At 34.5% G+C, this 17,341-nt stretch overlaps 1 protein-coding gene across 4 annotated transcripts in view; it reads left to right on the top strand.

Moving 5' to 3' along the window:
- LOC105342893 (ligand of Numb protein X 2) overlaps window positions 1-17,341 on the top strand; it is a 26,136-nt gene extending 8,795 nt beyond the window's left edge. Inside the window, exons 1-13 of one of the 4 annotated variants that reach the window (XM_066086313.1) lie at window positions 2,993-3,027; window positions 8,304-8,512; window positions 9,911-10,011; window positions 10,518-10,601; window positions 11,154-11,283; window positions 11,413-11,479; window positions 12,290-12,320; window positions 12,920-13,036; window positions 13,487-13,672; window positions 13,922-14,044; window positions 14,355-14,542; window positions 14,798-14,959; window positions 15,138-17,341. In XM_066086313.1, the coding sequence (XP_065942385.1) occupies window positions 3,008-3,027; window positions 8,304-8,512; window positions 9,911-10,011; window positions 10,518-10,601; window positions 11,154-11,283; window positions 11,413-11,479; window positions 12,290-12,320; window positions 12,920-13,036; window positions 13,487-13,672; window positions 13,922-14,044; window positions 14,355-14,542; window positions 14,798-14,959; window positions 15,138-15,273 (1,554 nt within the window). In that variant the 5' untranslated portion in view covers window positions 2,993-3,007 and the 3' untranslated portion in view covers window positions 15,274-17,341. Of the gene's footprint in view, window positions 1-2,992; window positions 3,028-4,755; window positions 6,107-8,303; window positions 8,513-9,910; window positions 10,012-10,517; window positions 10,602-11,153; window positions 11,284-11,412; window positions 11,480-12,289; window positions 12,321-12,919; window positions 13,037-13,486; window positions 13,673-13,921; window positions 14,045-14,354; window positions 14,543-14,797; window positions 14,960-15,137 lie in introns of those variants that run through there. The other 3 variants (XM_066086312.1, XM_066086310.1, XM_066086311.1) reach the window with 3 other exon arrangements.

Below are 17,341 nucleotides of genomic sequence, written 5' to 3'. Positions count from 1 at the left end.
CATTACATTGAATGCAGATAATTATATATACACAACCCTGTATATATTAAGGTGGTATGGGACACCTCCATATCGTGACTTATTATTAATCAAAATAATTAAACAATAAAATCAAGTATAATTTTAAAAGTATTTTCCCAAAATTGTCATCTAAAGCGTAGCGCAGTGGGTTAGAGGGTTCACTACAGATCTTTAAGTCATGAGTTCGAATCATGTTGGGGATTTTAGAATTTATACTTTTCCAGAAATTTTGAATATTGTACATTTTTTGTTAAAATATTGTAAAATTTGAAATTCTAAATCTGTGAAATTATTTTAAGTATAATGTACTTTTCGTCACATTAATATCGAAAGATGTCCCATACTACCTTAATCACTTTTTAGATTCTAATGATTTTCTGTTGTAGAATAATCATAGGATGTTTGACATTGCCTTTAACAGTACAATGGAATGAAATTAGGTCTATGGAAGTCTGCAATAAAAGCATAACTAAAGGACCACTCTCAATAAAGCCAGTTCCCCCATGACAGCTGTGGATTAGGGCTATGTTGTTAATGTAATTATAGAGCTTCAGGGCAGTTAATTCAGGACTGGTCTCTGAACGATACTGATACTGGCACCATGTGATTGACAGTCCAAAACCAGCTGAGTTCCCCCCCCCCCCCCCCAACCCCCAACCCCCCAACCCCTTACGAAAGTGCTGTAAGATACCGTCTCCACTCTACGAAAGTGAGGGTTTAATTTGTCCTCCTACTGTTCCTCCCAAACCTACAAAAAACTTTAAAATTAACAATGCTGGTACTGTCACCATGTGACTGACAGTTCAATACAAACATCCCCCCTTTTCCCCTCCACCTACACAAGTGAGGGCTAGGTGAGGGGAGTCTCTCCCAAGGTAAATTAATAATTCGTTTGATCTTGTTTCTCATTAATTAATGAATTGCTAAAAGTGCCATACTCTTTCCTATTTTCTGAAGTTACATGTGGTTGTTTACTGTAAAAGAGATCAATGTAACTGAGGGCAATATCTATAGCTGTAATTACAAACTTGTCAATCACGAACTTAATGGATCTAATCAAACAAAAGTTGAAAGTAGTCCTATACTAGTTCAGATGTTGCTTGTCTTCCATGCTGTATGTTGAAATAGCTATCCTATAATCTATAGTAATTATACCCCCTTTGAAATAAGTTTAGATAAGGTACATAGAAATTACCACATCAATCTGTCTATTTTTCCTTCTCAATAGCCTTTCTATTTCTGTCCATGCATCCGTTCTTCTGTATGTCCATTTGTCCATTTATCCCTCAGACTTTCATGTCAAGAACCTTTTTGGAGTATATTAGTCCATACTGGGCAATCCATTATTGATGGATTACATTTGCCCAAGCCTGTAATGAATATTCAGAAGACCACTTTTGAGTACCATCAGAAACATACAGAAAAACTCGTTTAGTACGAACATGGATATAGCGAATTCTCGGATATAGCGAAGTTTTTTTAAGTCCCCAGAAAAATTTAAATCAAATCTTTGCAAAATTTTACAGTGATAATGAATTCAGATATAACGAATTTACGGATATAGCGAACCGATTTTGAGTCCTGTAGAGGTGAATAATAATTAAATTTAACACTTTTATTATGAATTTCTTTACAAATTAAAACATTCGCACTACCATTTATCATAATAGTTTGAATGAATTTATTTTCATGTACTAAGTTTTTCAATTCACAATCCAATTATAAAAGGTATCAAAGTAATATATTTTTATTTTAAGCCTCAATTAGCAAAAATTATAGTCCGGTGAAAGAGAACATGTATATAGTGAATTTGCCATAATTATTATTACGAATTCTTTATATGGATATAACGAATTACGGATATAACGTAGTAAATCCATTGGTCCCTAGGACCTCGCTATAACTGAGTTTTACTGTACTCTCAAACCAATTATAAAACATGAAAGAAAAGATACAGCATCACTGTACATTGTACATTAATTGTTGGTGCATTACTGTTTCTATATGTTAGTTTGTAGTTTGATTACATCTCAGATAGGTAGATTGTGTAATACATTTGATTGCATTATGAATACAGTTACCATTAGGAAAGTGAGTTTTAGGTGTGAATACATAACAGAGATTATTCACTTTGTATGTATCAGATTGTGATGTTATAACAGGCACAAATGTACTTAACCCATACAGATGCAACTTTATTCTGTGTGGTGACTCCCGGCAGAGCCACTTTATGTTTATACTAATTGTATTGTAATTCTAAAATCTTTTTTGGATTACCTATTGAACTGATACACCTATTTGTATGAAGGTTTTATTACATGTAATATAACGATACTGTTGTGAACACTTGTTGTTCCTGACTTCTTTCCTTGTCTGCAAATGTGATTTATACCTTAAAAATACTATTTTATCCTAAGGGCAAGTTCAAATAAATGGAAGAGCCACTGTAACAGCAACAAGTGTGAACTTTGATTTTTGCTTGTGACGTTGATTTTGCAGCGTTCAACGTTTGTAAAATTATAATCAAACTGGACATTTTAACCTTTCAGTACCCTGTGTGTGTTACAGTGTTATAACTGCAGTAGCTTTCCACACACTTTACCTGCAAAAAAAATAATGGGAATGTAGATATACTAATATGTATGTTTTAAAATCTTTTTTGGATTACCTATTGAACTGATGCACCTGTTTGTATGAAGGTTTGATTACATGTAAATAATATGATACTGTTGTGAACACTTGTTGTTCCTATCGTGAAATTATGGCATGTACCTGTTCCCAGATTTTGATGCCTTTATTGGTACAGTTTGCTGTAGCGTGACCGTCGCTGTGACCGGCTACGGTAGGCTGGACACTCTGTCACTGGAGCAGTTTGACAGATTGAGTCTCACCTCACAAGATCCTGCTTAATTAGGAATTCAGAAATGATAATTAGCTGCTATCTTATCACATGCTGTCTTCTGTTGAGGGGACAAGATTTGCTTGTATGGGGAGTAAACCTTTTCTGTAAGTCCATCTGTTTCAGAATTTAATGTGTATAGCATTTACTTGACTAATTATGGTAAGTCCTTTTAGACTGACCACCAACCACTAATCTGAATATTAATATAAATTTGTTAATTTATTCAATGCTTTGACCTATGATTAGTTTTATTAGATTACAAATTAAATTAATGTTTTGTAATGAATGGTATTTGATTATGCATCCCAAGATGTTAAATTTTTTAACTATTAATTATAGCTCCAAATGCTCTTTGGGCTTTTTGATTTCAATCATGGTTGTAGTAAGAATATTGTATCAATAACCTTCCAATACTTTAAAGACCCATCAATCAGTATTTTAGATTGAAAAAAGTACTTGTTCATTTACACAGATTTGATTAAATAATGTGAATAAAGTCAGTCTGTTAAGATATTTGAGTTCAATTATTTTCATAATAAATTCTCTCTGTAATGTATACTTTAATATCAGTTATGATGTGAAAAACCTGCTTATCCAAACAATTTATGGTTCACAGTTTGTTGTAATTGACAAATGATGAATTAAACCGAACTGTAATCAAATTCTATGTTGTGTAATGGATCAATTTGTTAAGAATGCCAGCTTTGAATGGTAATAATGTGAAATCAAATAATTCATCAACAGAAGTGAATGTCAAGAACCATGAGCTAAAATCTTGAATTACGACCCGCATAGTAGATAGAGTAGATACATCTTGTTTTCTTTTAATTGTTATTCTCTATGAAGATGAGTGAATTATGGAATTACCTGATACATTTTTTAATCAAGTCCAGAACATCGCAGAATATAAAGAAGGACCAATGTTTTGCTCTGGACTAAAACCCCAGTGTTTCCTCTGAACTTTCAGAATGTTCTCAACATATGATAAGATTTTGAAATGTTCTTGGGCTTTCAAAAATGTCAAATATAAGTGACGTTTCTTTTATATTTAAAAACAACATTTCTGAAACTCATTGGGTTATCCTGCAAAGACAAAAATACTTTCTTTCTTACCAGTAATAAATATGTACTCTTGGATTAAAAAACACCATTCATTATATTTAACTTGCCTGCTTTATACTTTTAAGATCATTTTATGACTTCTTGAGATAAAGTTTTGTTGACAAACAGTTCTAAGTGAACAACCTTTGTTTTGCTTTGTGTTTTGTGCCTTAGTTTGATGGGCTCCTTCCTATTTCCTTCATGTCACAGTGTGTAACAGTGTTCCTGAATTATTTTTGAAGTTCTCAATGGCTTGTGAACTTCTTTTGATTTCTTGTGTTGTGTTGCAGCTGTCAATATTGGGAGCAGAGTGAAATCAAGATCGATGGGGACCTCTATTCAAATAAGCTCACACTTCTCTGTAGATTAGATTTACTGTAAAGTTATCTAAGTAAAATGCATGAGTTTGATTTTCAATCTTTGGCAAGAAGTGGTGATTGAGTTGTCCCATCTATTACTCTTGTTTATTGAGGATTTTCATTTGATTCATAGTTGACCTTTCTAAAGACTTGCTTCGTTAAGTGGTCAATGTGTCTAATGCTAGCAGAATATGATCCAAATCAATAAAACCAGAATTATAGGTAAATAAACGGTATTTACCGGGCTGCTCACTTTGAGTGATTACTTAATTGGTATTACTTTGTGTATACATAGTATTCTGCAAGGATTGATACATTGATTTTTACACCTATTCAGGTGATCTGGTCAGGTAACACAGATGAGACAGGTAATACCTATGTTCCTTGTTGTAATACCCATGTACCTTGTTCCTGACATCAGGTGATCTGATCAGGGCGAGGGTGAAGTGTTTGAGAACTTCTTTGTTGGATATTAGTGAGGTCTCGTGGGAGGAATGAATGCAATGGAGAATGGATGATAGACTAATGCAGCATCAAGAGGGATATCTGGGGATGGAAGAAATAAGGAAGATTAGGGCAGAGTGTGATGTACCATATTTGACTCCTGCAGACAATAATGTTAAGGTTCTTGTTTTGTACAGTAAGGATTAATAGCAAACAAAAGCACCTGAACAGTGAACTGCTCCAATTGACAAAGTTTTGAACCAAGTATTGGAAGTAGACACCTTCAAACTATTTATGTCTCCCTGTCAACTCAAGTTCCAGCTGCTGTCAACCTATCCTTTAGAAGGAACGGCAGATTTTTTTATTTACAGTGTATGTGACATGCTCATTAAATAAGCATTTAAAATTAGAAGCTATAATGTGAGAACGATTGATCATATGTAACCAATGAGTTTATGAATTTTTTAATGAAGATAAAATATCACTCCATATGCCAGGCAGAAACCAGAGAGGTGTTTTGTCAAGTCTGTCAGCTAAAACATGTCTACACATATGTACATGTTTAGGAGTTCCTTTTTCTGAAGAAGTCATTGGGAAGATATACAGATTTCTGTACACAGGAATACTTAACTCTCACTTATAGATTCATAGGGAAGTCAGCTGATGTATCTGGATAATAAATGGAGGATATCTAGGCTCACAGCTGTCTTCATCTAGGGACCATGTGGTATCGAAAGATTGGTCTATAACTGTATAACATCAGACTGAAACCTGGTACGACTTCATAGGAATGGCTTATCCGGCCTAGGAACTGTTTATGGTGTTCATAGTGGTGCATTTGACAAGTCATCCACTCAACCCAGGAAATATGCCAACAATTTGTCAGCTGCTGCTCTATGGACTCCAATCATGTGGATGAACTGTTAATTGTAAAATTGGCCAAAGTGGCAAAAACAATTTGTGGGCACTATTTCATCTTTGGTCTTATGAGGAATTGTGGTAGATAAAACGGAGGTAGTCTGTTCTAATCCAGGGTCTGTCACAAGAGGCAGTGTGGCCAGATATGGAGGAAGCCACTTCAGTGTTATTAATTACAGCTATGTCACAGCGATGGAGTGCTGCAACAGTACCCCTCTAATTGTCTCCATGAATATTTAAACATCTGAGACTGTATGACTGCTCCACTGTAAAGGACCCCTGATACACTGTCATGTTCTGCCATGTCTGTGGAATGTTATGTCAAACCAGAACTCCACAGCATTGTTCTGTCCCCCTACAGGTAGGAGAGAGAGAGAGTAAGAGAGAGAGAAAGGAAAAAGAGACTAGAAACAAAAACTTTGCTGCAAATTAAAAAATTGATAAAAATTGTGTGGTTATGCAATTAGAAATTTGCATTTTTAATATAACTGGGATTTTTATGGTATAATTAATACTTAATATAATGATCTTTCATATAACATTACTCACAGCTCACGTAAATTTCGTTAAAAATTCTGGGCCAAGAAACATAAGTAAAATTTTTTAATTTAATTATTTCAATTAAATAAGCAACCGAAGCTTTAAAAGTTTGTTCAATTTATTCTGCATTCTTGAGCCACATTGCAGTAGTCAGATTATTTTTAAAAAATAGAACATCTGAACAGACATGATTATTTATGCTGGTACAAGATGTACATGAACTGATCCGTGATGTTCGGTGAATGTTTGATTTATGGCTAGCTGGTCACTGTAAGCTGGCTTTATGATGATGCAGGGGTGTGGCTCCATAGTCTGTGGTGTCAATTACGTGGCCTGTGAGGTGAGGACTTGTCCATCTGTCTGTCCATCTATACATCCTACTGTCTGTCTGTCGGTCTGTCTGTCTTGCAGTTCTGTCTGACACCAGCAGTGAAGAGGGCTGAAACTGTTAAGACAGTCACTCAAAGGTTAATGGAATTAAAAGCCCACATTATAACTGACTGAATCTTATAAGAATCTTTTATTTGAAAATGCAAATAAAGTAGCTGAAGTTTTCCTGTTTTCTGAAACTTCCTGATTTGTTGACAAACTCTTGATTTAAAAGGAAATATGAGAGAGAAAAAATGAACTTTAAGAATCTGCATTTGTCATGTTTGTCATTTTATAGGTGCTCCAATGATATTCTCGTATAACTTGCCGATTTAACACAGTTTCATTGAGCTATGCATAGAGAGGGACTTTTTTAAACAGAATATTTTTTAACAGAAAGTGACTGTTTAATCAATTTTATTCGAAAATAATAAAATATCAATGGAATTTTTTACCTGAGACGTTAGATATCATATAATTGTATTACATTTTCTACATGATTTTGTGAATTGTCCAATAATTTAGAAATAATCAACAAGTTTTCTTTTTTTGTATAATTTTGTTGTGAGTAAGCAAAGTCTATGACAACAGATTGTAATGACGAAAATAAATATGGTACAGATGTCGAACAATGTGCACATGTGCATTGTACATATATATGAAGATCAAGCTATAAATGCAGTAACTTAATGTGCATCTCAATAAACAAGATTGTTAGATGAATAAAAAAAAATGAATATATATTATACTGTAAACACGGATAATTTTACAGTGTAAAAATTTGGGATTTATGACTTTGGCAAATTGTTTACTTGGAGATAATTTTGCAGATGTATAGATTTTTAGCTTTAAGAAAAACCATATAGAACCATTTTAACAAGACCTTGGACTTTCGGTTGGACCTAGCTATCTATTTCATGCGTCAAAACAAGTTAAAAATGACGCGGTTTCAATCGAAATATGCACCGATTGTGTAGTCTTAGCTCAAAAGCCAGACAAAGCTTGTTGATTTCAAAGAGCCATGGTTGAGTGGCCAGCAATGAAATAGACACTCAGGCCTATGTCACATTGCTGTTTGACACACACAACTACCCAAAGTCCAAGCTCTTGTTAAAATGGTTCTATCAGTTGTTTTCATCAGAAATAACTTTAAAATTTATTAAACTGGTGATAATGCTGCCAATCTTTGATTACCGATAACATTTCCAGATTTTCAATCAGTAACTACAGTATTTGAATGCTCTCATTTTGAAAGATGTGCTTTCATAAAAAATGACTATGATATGATTCTAAAAAAAATACCAGTGTTATGTCCCTTATATTGACTGTATTACTGTGTACCTTTACAGGTTGTTTGACAAACTAATAACAATGACTGTATGACTGTGTTTTGTTACAGGTTGTTTGACAAACTAATAACAATGACTGTATGACTGTGTTTTGTTACAGGTTAATAGAAAAACTAATAACAATGACTGTATGACTGTGTTTTGTTACAGGTAAATAGACAAACTAATAACAATGACTGTATGACTGTGTTTTGTTACAGGTTAATAGACAAACTAATAACAATGACTGTATGACTGTGTTTTGTTACAGGTTAATAGACAAACTAATAACAATGACTGTATGACTGTGTTTTGTTACAGGTTGCTTGACAAACTGCTGGTGGTATGTCCCAATGTTGACTACTGTGAGGAGGTCCTCCCCCGCTGTGAGTTGGAGGCCCACCTCCTACACCGGTGTCGAGGTGCGGTCACTAAGTGCATCAAGTCCACATTGGGCTGTACGTTCCAGGGACCCCGCAGTGCCCTACAGAGCCATTTGTGGGAGTGTCAGTTCAGGGACCAGGATGGAGGTCAGGGTCACACTACTATAGCTTATCAATATCATCTCCTACAGATTGTCAATATCACACTCCTACATATTGTCAGTATCACACTCCTACAGATTGTCAATATCACACTCCTACATATTGTCAGTATCACACTCCTACAGTTTGTCAGTATCACACTCCTTCAGATCGTCAATATCATACTCCTACAGATTATCAATATCAAATTCCTACATTTTGTCAGTATCCTACTTCGTCAGTTTGTCAATATCATGCTCCTACATTTTGTCAGTATCCTACTCCTTCAGATTGTCAATATCACACTTAAACAGTTTGTCAGTATCCTCCTCCTACAGATTATCTTGTCATCACAGTATCCATGACCTTTGTGGAGTAGGGATCAATAGTTCAATGTCAGACCAAAAAGATTTTATTCCTTTAAGATCCCTCATCCTCCCTTCAGTAGTAAATTTGGTTAATGATGATCAAGGTAAATTATCAAATACTGGTACATGTACTTAGTATTTATTACACTTTAATCATATAGCCCAGTGCATATTTCGTTTATTTATCAATAAAAAGAAGCATTTGATTTATACCTATAATGTTTTGAGGTAAATATTTAATATGTACATCGACTAATTTGACAGAAGCTTTTGGCATAACACGCACCCCCTCCAAATTTAGTTTGTCAACCAATACATATATTTTGATCTCTTCTCTTAGATCTCATCAATATTTTTATACCCCACTCCAAAGGAGGGGGTTGTATATTGTTTTACTCTTGTATGTCTGTTTATATGTCTGTAACAAATTTCTGTCTTATTTTTCTCTGCAACTATTGATTGCAGATGCTTGAAGTTTTAACACACTCTTTGTTTAGGTATGCCATATGGTTGTTATGTTTGTTCAAATCAGACAACTCCCTGTAAAATTAGAAGTAAATTTTTAAACAAATTTTTGTCAAAGATTTCTCAGCAACTACTAATCGCAGATGCTTGAAACTTTACCGTACTCTGTATTAAGGTATGCCATATGGTTGGATATATATCTTTACCAATTAGATGTCAACTTCCTGTTTAATGTCGACTTTGCTTATTTTTATACACTTGTATATTGGTGATGCACATTAGAGTAGGGGTATCACTGGTGAGCATTGGCTCATAGATATCTTGGGTTTTTATTGTTTCTGCCTTGTAATTATTCTTTGGTTTCTGTTATGTGAATATTTTACTGGTTTCTACTCATGAAATTTTGATATTTATAATATTGACCTATGGAGGCATACAATTTCCAATTTTGCAAGGTTAAATCTTGAACAGATTTAATTTGGCCACTGTTAATGTTATTGATTAAACAATTGCAAAGGCATCTTCTTTAAAATTGTTTAAGTAATGCAGATTTTGGTTGCTGTATTTGTAGGAAAGAACCCAGTGCTTGATGGGGAAGTGTCAACCATTGAAATCCAAAGGAGTAGGGCGGACCTGGGAATCAGTATTGTGGGAGGAAATGATACACCTCTGGTAGGATATCCCATTCACTGATGATTGGATATCTTATTACTGTCACTTTCTGAGATATCTCATTTTTTTGTGCTTTATATACTGTAAATGCCTTATATATTACGTAAGTACTTAATTCTGCGATTCTGCATCAAATTGCGAACGCGGAACTTTTATTCTTATTTATTTTAGTTTTCAACTCTTAGAAAATAATAGCAAGATTTTAAAATCTACGAAGGGTGCTTCTCGCGATTTTACGTGGATATTTTAAATTCCTCATGTTTAATTAGGAATCTACAGTAATGGTAGGGCTGCATGGCTGCACTAGATATATTATTATAAAATAGTCTCGATGCTTCATTATACCATAATATATTCATTGATCTACTGATTATTGTTTAAAATTCCATATTAAGATGTATATCTTAGGCAGATAAAGAATGATAAAAAAATAATATAATGCTGCACTGTGTATATTATTACTGAGCATTGTTTCAGTATATTTGATGTTACTGTTGTGGTTGTAGGGCTGCATTGTGATACAAGAAGTGTTCCCGGACGGGGTGGTGGCAGAAGATGGCCGCCTGATGCCAGGAGATCAGATACTGGAGGTAATCCTACCTATCCAATTAGTCAAGCAATCTCATGTACCGCAGTACTACTTTGCAGTATATATTTGTTGGGGGTATAGATACTGGAGGTAATCCTACCTATCCAATTAGTCAAGCAATCTCATGTACTGCTGTAGTACTGCACAGTATATATTTGTTGGGGTATAGATACTGGAGGTAATCCTACCTATCCAATTAGTCAAGCAATCTCATGTACTGCTGTAGTACTGCACAGTATATATTTGCTGGGGGTATAGATACTGGAGGCAATCCTACTAATCTAATTAGTCAAGCAGTCTCATGTACTGCAGTATTACTGTGCAGTATATATTTGTTGGTGGTATAGATGCTGGTTTTTAACTGCTCAGTAAGCATTGAAAGTTAGGGTTCCATGTAGGAAATCATGAGGGATGTTAACTAGCTTTTTTACTGTATTTCTGTGCAGGTTAATGGTGAGGATCTCATTCAGACCTCTCATTATTTTACTATGTTCAGAGTAAAAAGAGTTTACTAGCATATTTAGGTACATTGTTTAAATTTATTTCTGTACAGGTGAATGGTGAGGATCTGACCCAAGCTTCTCATTACAAAGCCCAGCAGGTACTGGGCCATTATTTCCCTGTATGTCGCCTCACCATCTACAGAGAAAAGGCAGAGGAGAATCGACCAATTGAAAAAGAGGGTAAGACGCAAAGTGTATTTCATTTGTTAATGTTTATTACGTTTGATTCACTGAATAAGAATACTGACCCTAATTTATGATTCCCTAAACTACGATATGTTTTAATTATACGAGAATTTTTTTCTTCAGAAATTCTGAAGATAACACTAGGCAAGGTCAAAGGGAAGCAACTTGGGATCAAACTTGTTGGCAAGAGGTAGGTATATGCTTACTCCTGGTACACCCTTATTTACATTGTACTAGGTTAGGTTATTCAAAATAAAATAAAAAAAAGAATAAATAAATGAAAAGTTATAATAAAAGACTATATATATGGTTTGAGCCTAAAATGGCCCCCTTAATAAATGAATATTATCATTGTACTGTAATTCTTTGTTTTCTTTGTACAGATATACATTTGAAGTTTATTCATAATTTTCATTTTGAATTAAGTGTCCACAATTTAAAAAAAATATGACATCATAAAGTTTACCTTTTCCCGCCATTTTCGCATAGTTTTCAAGCCTGGTTTTCAAGCAGTTTTCCTTTAAGGAAACATTGAGCGACTGCTTGAACAAACAAAATATTTTCACCAAAGATATATCTTTTCTGTACTTATAAGTAACAAAAAATTTGTTTTTGTTCAAAGCGTCACTCTTTATTTCCCATTAAAAAATTGACATTGAAAAATGTAAAATAATGACTGATTTTGATTGGATTATAAAAATAGCATCACTTCTGACATCATGTACTGTCAGTGACCGCATATAAATCCAATATATAGGTGAAAAATATAATTTATATCAACTCTTCTAAAAATAACACAACAATTTAATGTATCTGAAACACTTTCAAAAATGGTGATTTATGGGGGCCATTTTTGACTAACATCATATATAGTTCTTTGCAAGAATTTGTTATTTCAACATTGACACACAGCTGTATATTTTAGGCATTTAATTCAGTGATGATGTGCAATACCTGAATACATATATAGGTATAATGAATTTATCCTGTATCTTTATAGGATTGGTCCTGGAGTTTATATTCTGAATTTGGTAAGTAGACTTTGTAATTTTTTTCTGATATTAACTAAAATTTGTCATTATGAATTTTTGTTATCTCATTGTGGCTAAAAAAAATTATATTTTTTAAAAATTGTATTTATAGTGAAACTTGTAATAAACCCTCTGAATCTATGGAATTAAATTGCTGCCCAGTATATCCCTATATTAATTTTAAATACATGTACATTGAAGGTAAATGTGTGCATTATTAGTTTTGTGATCACTGAAAAAGCTCAGTGAAGTATTTTATTCAAAGTTACCAGTACATACTCATAACAAAAGAACAAGAGTTTCAAGATTGTAAGTTGGGATATTATATTGAAATAGATACTCGTGAAAAATACCTCTTAAGTGGCAATTTGATATTTCTTCAGCATAATTTACAAAAACTGTTATAAGAGATCCATAATTCTTTGCTTTTAAAATCTATGGGAACCGAATCAATTTGTTACAGCTGTAGAAAGTGTATTGTTGTCAACACAAAATCTTTTGGAATTCTTCCCACTTTTATGATTGAGATATGAGAATAAAATGAACAAGTTCACAAGCTATACATCTTGTCCCTGAGTGTTCACTATTTCTGCGGACAGGTTCCCGGGAGTCTGGCAGCATTAGATGGACGTCTCCGGCCGGATGACCGGGTGTTAGAGATCAATGGCACTGACGTCTCTTACGGAAGCCAGGAACAGGCGGCCCAGGTGATTCAGGTATGGTTAGTTACCTGATACACGTAATACAGGTACAAACAGTAGAACCTGTTCTTGTGGCCTGTAAACATTTTACATTTTGCTGTGTGTTCTTTTTAACATTTTTAAGAAGGCATGCAGCTTCCATATATTCAAGAACTGTTCATCACTTGATTTCCTGCATTCATTCATTCCTGCATTTCATGCATTCAGAAATGCTCTTCATTAAATCACTTTCTGCAGTTTACTCTGAACTTTGGCTTTTTTTTTTTTGAGAGCTTGAGATATGATCGACCGATAGGATTCACAATATTGAGAGTTTTATCTTAGATTTGATGAATTGTAAAATGAATACCTCTGTGATGTACATGTACATAGGTTTACCAGTTCTTGTTGATAATACATGTATGTATAAGTCTGTGCTCATTCGTTGAAGATACAAGCTACTAATATCTGAATTTGTTGTTTTAGACAACGGAGGATAGAGTCCAGTTTGTAATCTCACGATGCAGTCGCCCCCAGACTCCAGATCTAATCCGATCAACAGCAGACAGCGGAGTTATCCACCCTAACTACGAGAACCATAGACCCTTCGCTAGCGTCGCCGGTCAGCAGGGCGAGAAACTTGTAACTGTCTCCAAGGTATTCATTTCTCAAGCAAGTACACACATTTTCGTAAGTCAATACTTTTTGGTTTCTGGAATATTTGGTGGATTTTTTTTTAAAAGAGCTTTTAGATTTAATTGCGTTTGATGGTTTTTCTCCACCAACATTTCCACATGCACCAAAAATACCTGATTCCGTTTACTATATAACCAAATATAAAAATTTTGCAGTTTCATAGAAAATTCAAATATACAAGATAAAAATGGAAAAGATTTGATGAGAGTTTATGTTGTTTTGTAGGAGCCTCAGGAAACACTGGGAATTAGCGTAGCTGGGGGGATCGACAGCCCCCGAGGGGACACCCCCATCTACATCACCAATATAAACCTGACAGGATGTCTGGGGAAGACCAGACAGGTCAAGGTCAGTCACAGCAAATACAAATCTTCATCTCCAGCTACTTCATGTATTTTAGTATTGAGTTTCATTGATAATCGTGAACATCAATTTTCTTAAGATATTTGTAAAATTCACTCTATACTAAGGAGTTCAGGCAAGTCTCATTAGTAAAATCTGTTGTCACAATATTTTATTCAATAACCATTTGATTTTGTGGATGTCCTCAATTATAAGAAACAATAAAAATTGGTGCTCAACAAAATATTGATAAAACTACAGTTTATCTCTCTAAAAAACCTCAATTTAAATATCTGAGTAAGTGTTTTCTCTACAGAAGGGGGACATTTTGTTGTCAATCAATGGTAAAAGTCTACTGGGCCTGACCCACAACCAGGCGGTCAGCCTCGTGAAGCAGAACACAGAGGCCAATGTTATCTGTTTGAAGATCATTGAGGGGTCAGAGACCTCTTACGGACAGGGCAATTTCACTCCCACTTGGCTGTTTTGGCAAAAAGTCCCTAGGTAATATCACACCATGACTCATTGAAAAACTCCATAAATGTATGGTTAATTTAACAATGCATAGCAATATTGAAAAAAATTGAGAACCTTACACTGTTGCTAATAAATGTATGATGAGTGTAATAATGATTTAACTGATGCCTAAAAAACAGCATTAGTTATTGACTAGATATCTTCTTTGTACATGTACATTCAAATTGACTAGTTGGGGTCAGCTAGTGACATCAATACTAATACCTGATTATTTTGTTAAAGTGTCTGTCAAACCATCAAAACAGTCACACTGCTCAGAAGCCCGAGTGGAAGTCTGGGATTTTCGCTGGTCGGAGGTTCTGACAAGGACACCGGACCCTCTGTACCAGTCCATGTCAAGTCTGTTGTCATGGAAACACCAGCAGCTAAAGACGGAAGACTGAAGTAAGTGTTTGTTTAATTCATTACAAAGAGATGTACATCAATCCATGGTAACACAGGATAAAAATAGTGGCTTGACTGTCATTTATACCTTCTGAATTTTTACTGAAAAAGAAGGTGTTATATTGATTGGTTGTGATGATTACCGGTAAGTCTATTTTTTAATGTTTGGATTTTTTAGGTGTGGAGATATTCTGTTGAGTGTTAACCAGCACTCCCTGGTGAATGTGACGCACTCCCTCGCGGTGGATCTCCTCAAACAGGCAGATGGTGCGGTCACTCTCACCGCCGTGTCCTGGCCAGGAACCATTGTATGAAAATCTCTCACCCTATCTGTGCATCATGGCCTGGGACAATTGTGAAACGATCTCTTATCCCCTCTGTGTCAAAACAAACAACTCAGTGGACAGCAGCTTTTGCTGAAAAACCTTCAAACATACAGTTCTAGAAAAAGTCAGTCCTTGGTTAAGGATGCTACAACTGCCCAAGAGTATGTGTATGCAATTTGTTTTCTTGATAAAAACCGCTATGAAAACATTCTAATGGTTATAATTCAAGGAAGATATTATTTCGTGCATAAATAAATCTTGTGATATTTGTTGGAGCATGTGAGTTGAACTTTGTTGGATGCCGAGACGTGTGTTTCCGATATGATCCTATACATACAGTGACTGTATGGATGTATATTACTAATAATCACTGTGAATGCCTTATAAAGGTTGTATCATGTGATATTTGTCAATGTTACAGTATAGTTAGAGATGCACTGTGAACACAGTGTGACCGTTATAATTATTTTATGTTTTAACCAATGCTACTCAGACAGGAAAGCATGTGTAACCTCATGGTTGTAAGATAGGTCTTGTTGTTAAGTTTCTTTTTAAGATTGTGTTTTTATTTTAGAAATTTAAGATTGTGTTTTTATTTTAGAAAAAAAAGTGTTCATTTTTAGAATTTTTGTACAGAACAAGAAAGATTGTTTAAGTATATCAAAAGCGTTTTTAATGCTTTGATTGATGCCTAGCTTTGACCATGAATGAATAGGCATGAATGGTACTTTGTTTGTAAATATATTTTAAAACTTTTGAAGAAACACTTTTGTACTCTCTAAAGACCAAATCAGATTGCTTTGATACTGCCTTCAATACAAAGTGAACACTGTCACTGCCACACAGCTCCAGAGTAAGCTGCCCACTTCGTGGGAGGGGGGTATCCCCTCTCCCTCCTGAACACACACTGGATATCTTTTTGTATCTATAAAACTAGTCCTGGACACCCCCACACACCACTCTGACTCCCCCTATTCTTGTATTGCTTGTGTAGCTGTAATTCTAAATGGCCCCTGTGAAGGAACCACTCACAAACCTCTTCAAGAGCACTCCACCCTAAATTCCACAGTCTTCTGTTTACCTCATCAATGGTACATAATTTTCCTAGTAGCCAACACTTTACTTGGATGTACTGACAGTAACTAGTATCTAGTACTAGTATCTGAACATTTTTAGTAGGTAACTGATTGTGGTGTGCTAGTTTATCATCTGAAATATTCTAAATGTATTTTCCAGTAGCAGTGTCAGAAAAGTGATGCATTTGTTATGATTTTTGGATAGTTTGTCACAAAAATATATGCAGAGGTATGTATGACATACATGTAGATAGACTGAGCAGCGGTCTGTCTATATACCTTTATATTGATAGCTGCAACACTGGACAAGAACTGTCAGCAGGGTATGTTGACAAGTCAAACTAGCATTGACATGATGCTTCAATGGCACAAAACAGAATGGCAGGTAACCAGGCAATGACTTGTTTCAATATGCAGATTTCATAATTCATTGTTCTAGTCATACAATTTCATATCTGTTGAAATCACTTGATATTTTATACCTAAAGTTTCCTATTTTATAAACATTCTTGATTTTACATTTTACTTCTAATTTATAAACTTGTTTGATATGAATTATTTTTATTGTAAATGTAGAAAATATTAATTCTGAAATCTTTTATCTGTACTATTCCATTGGTTAAGATTCCACTGAAATGACATTCCTTTCACTATAGTGAGTTTTTTTTTGGTGGACTAGCATTCCATATACAGATACCTTAATATTTCGATAGCTAGCCTGATTCAACAAACAGGAAGACTACAAAAATAATTTTTATTCTATGATAAAATGATATCAAAGATGATATTTTTTTGACTTTGATATTACATTCCTTTGCCTTGTTTGCACTCTCTTGTGATTCCAATGATCTAATGTCTCTTGATCTCTGAATTATTACGATTAGAATAGAAACATTTTATGTTTTGGTTGTGTTTTGGTAATTCTTATATATAAAGTAATCGTTGATTACTTCATTACCAATAAATTGATAATACATGTT

Source organism: Magallana gigas, chromosome 5 (genome assembly GCF_963853765.1).
Source record: "Magallana gigas chromosome 5, xbMagGiga1.1, whole genome shotgun sequence".
Taxonomy (NCBI): Eukaryota; Metazoa; Mollusca; class Bivalvia; order Ostreida; family Ostreidae; genus Magallana; species Magallana gigas.
This window is presented reverse-complemented; position numbering and strand designations above follow the sequence as displayed.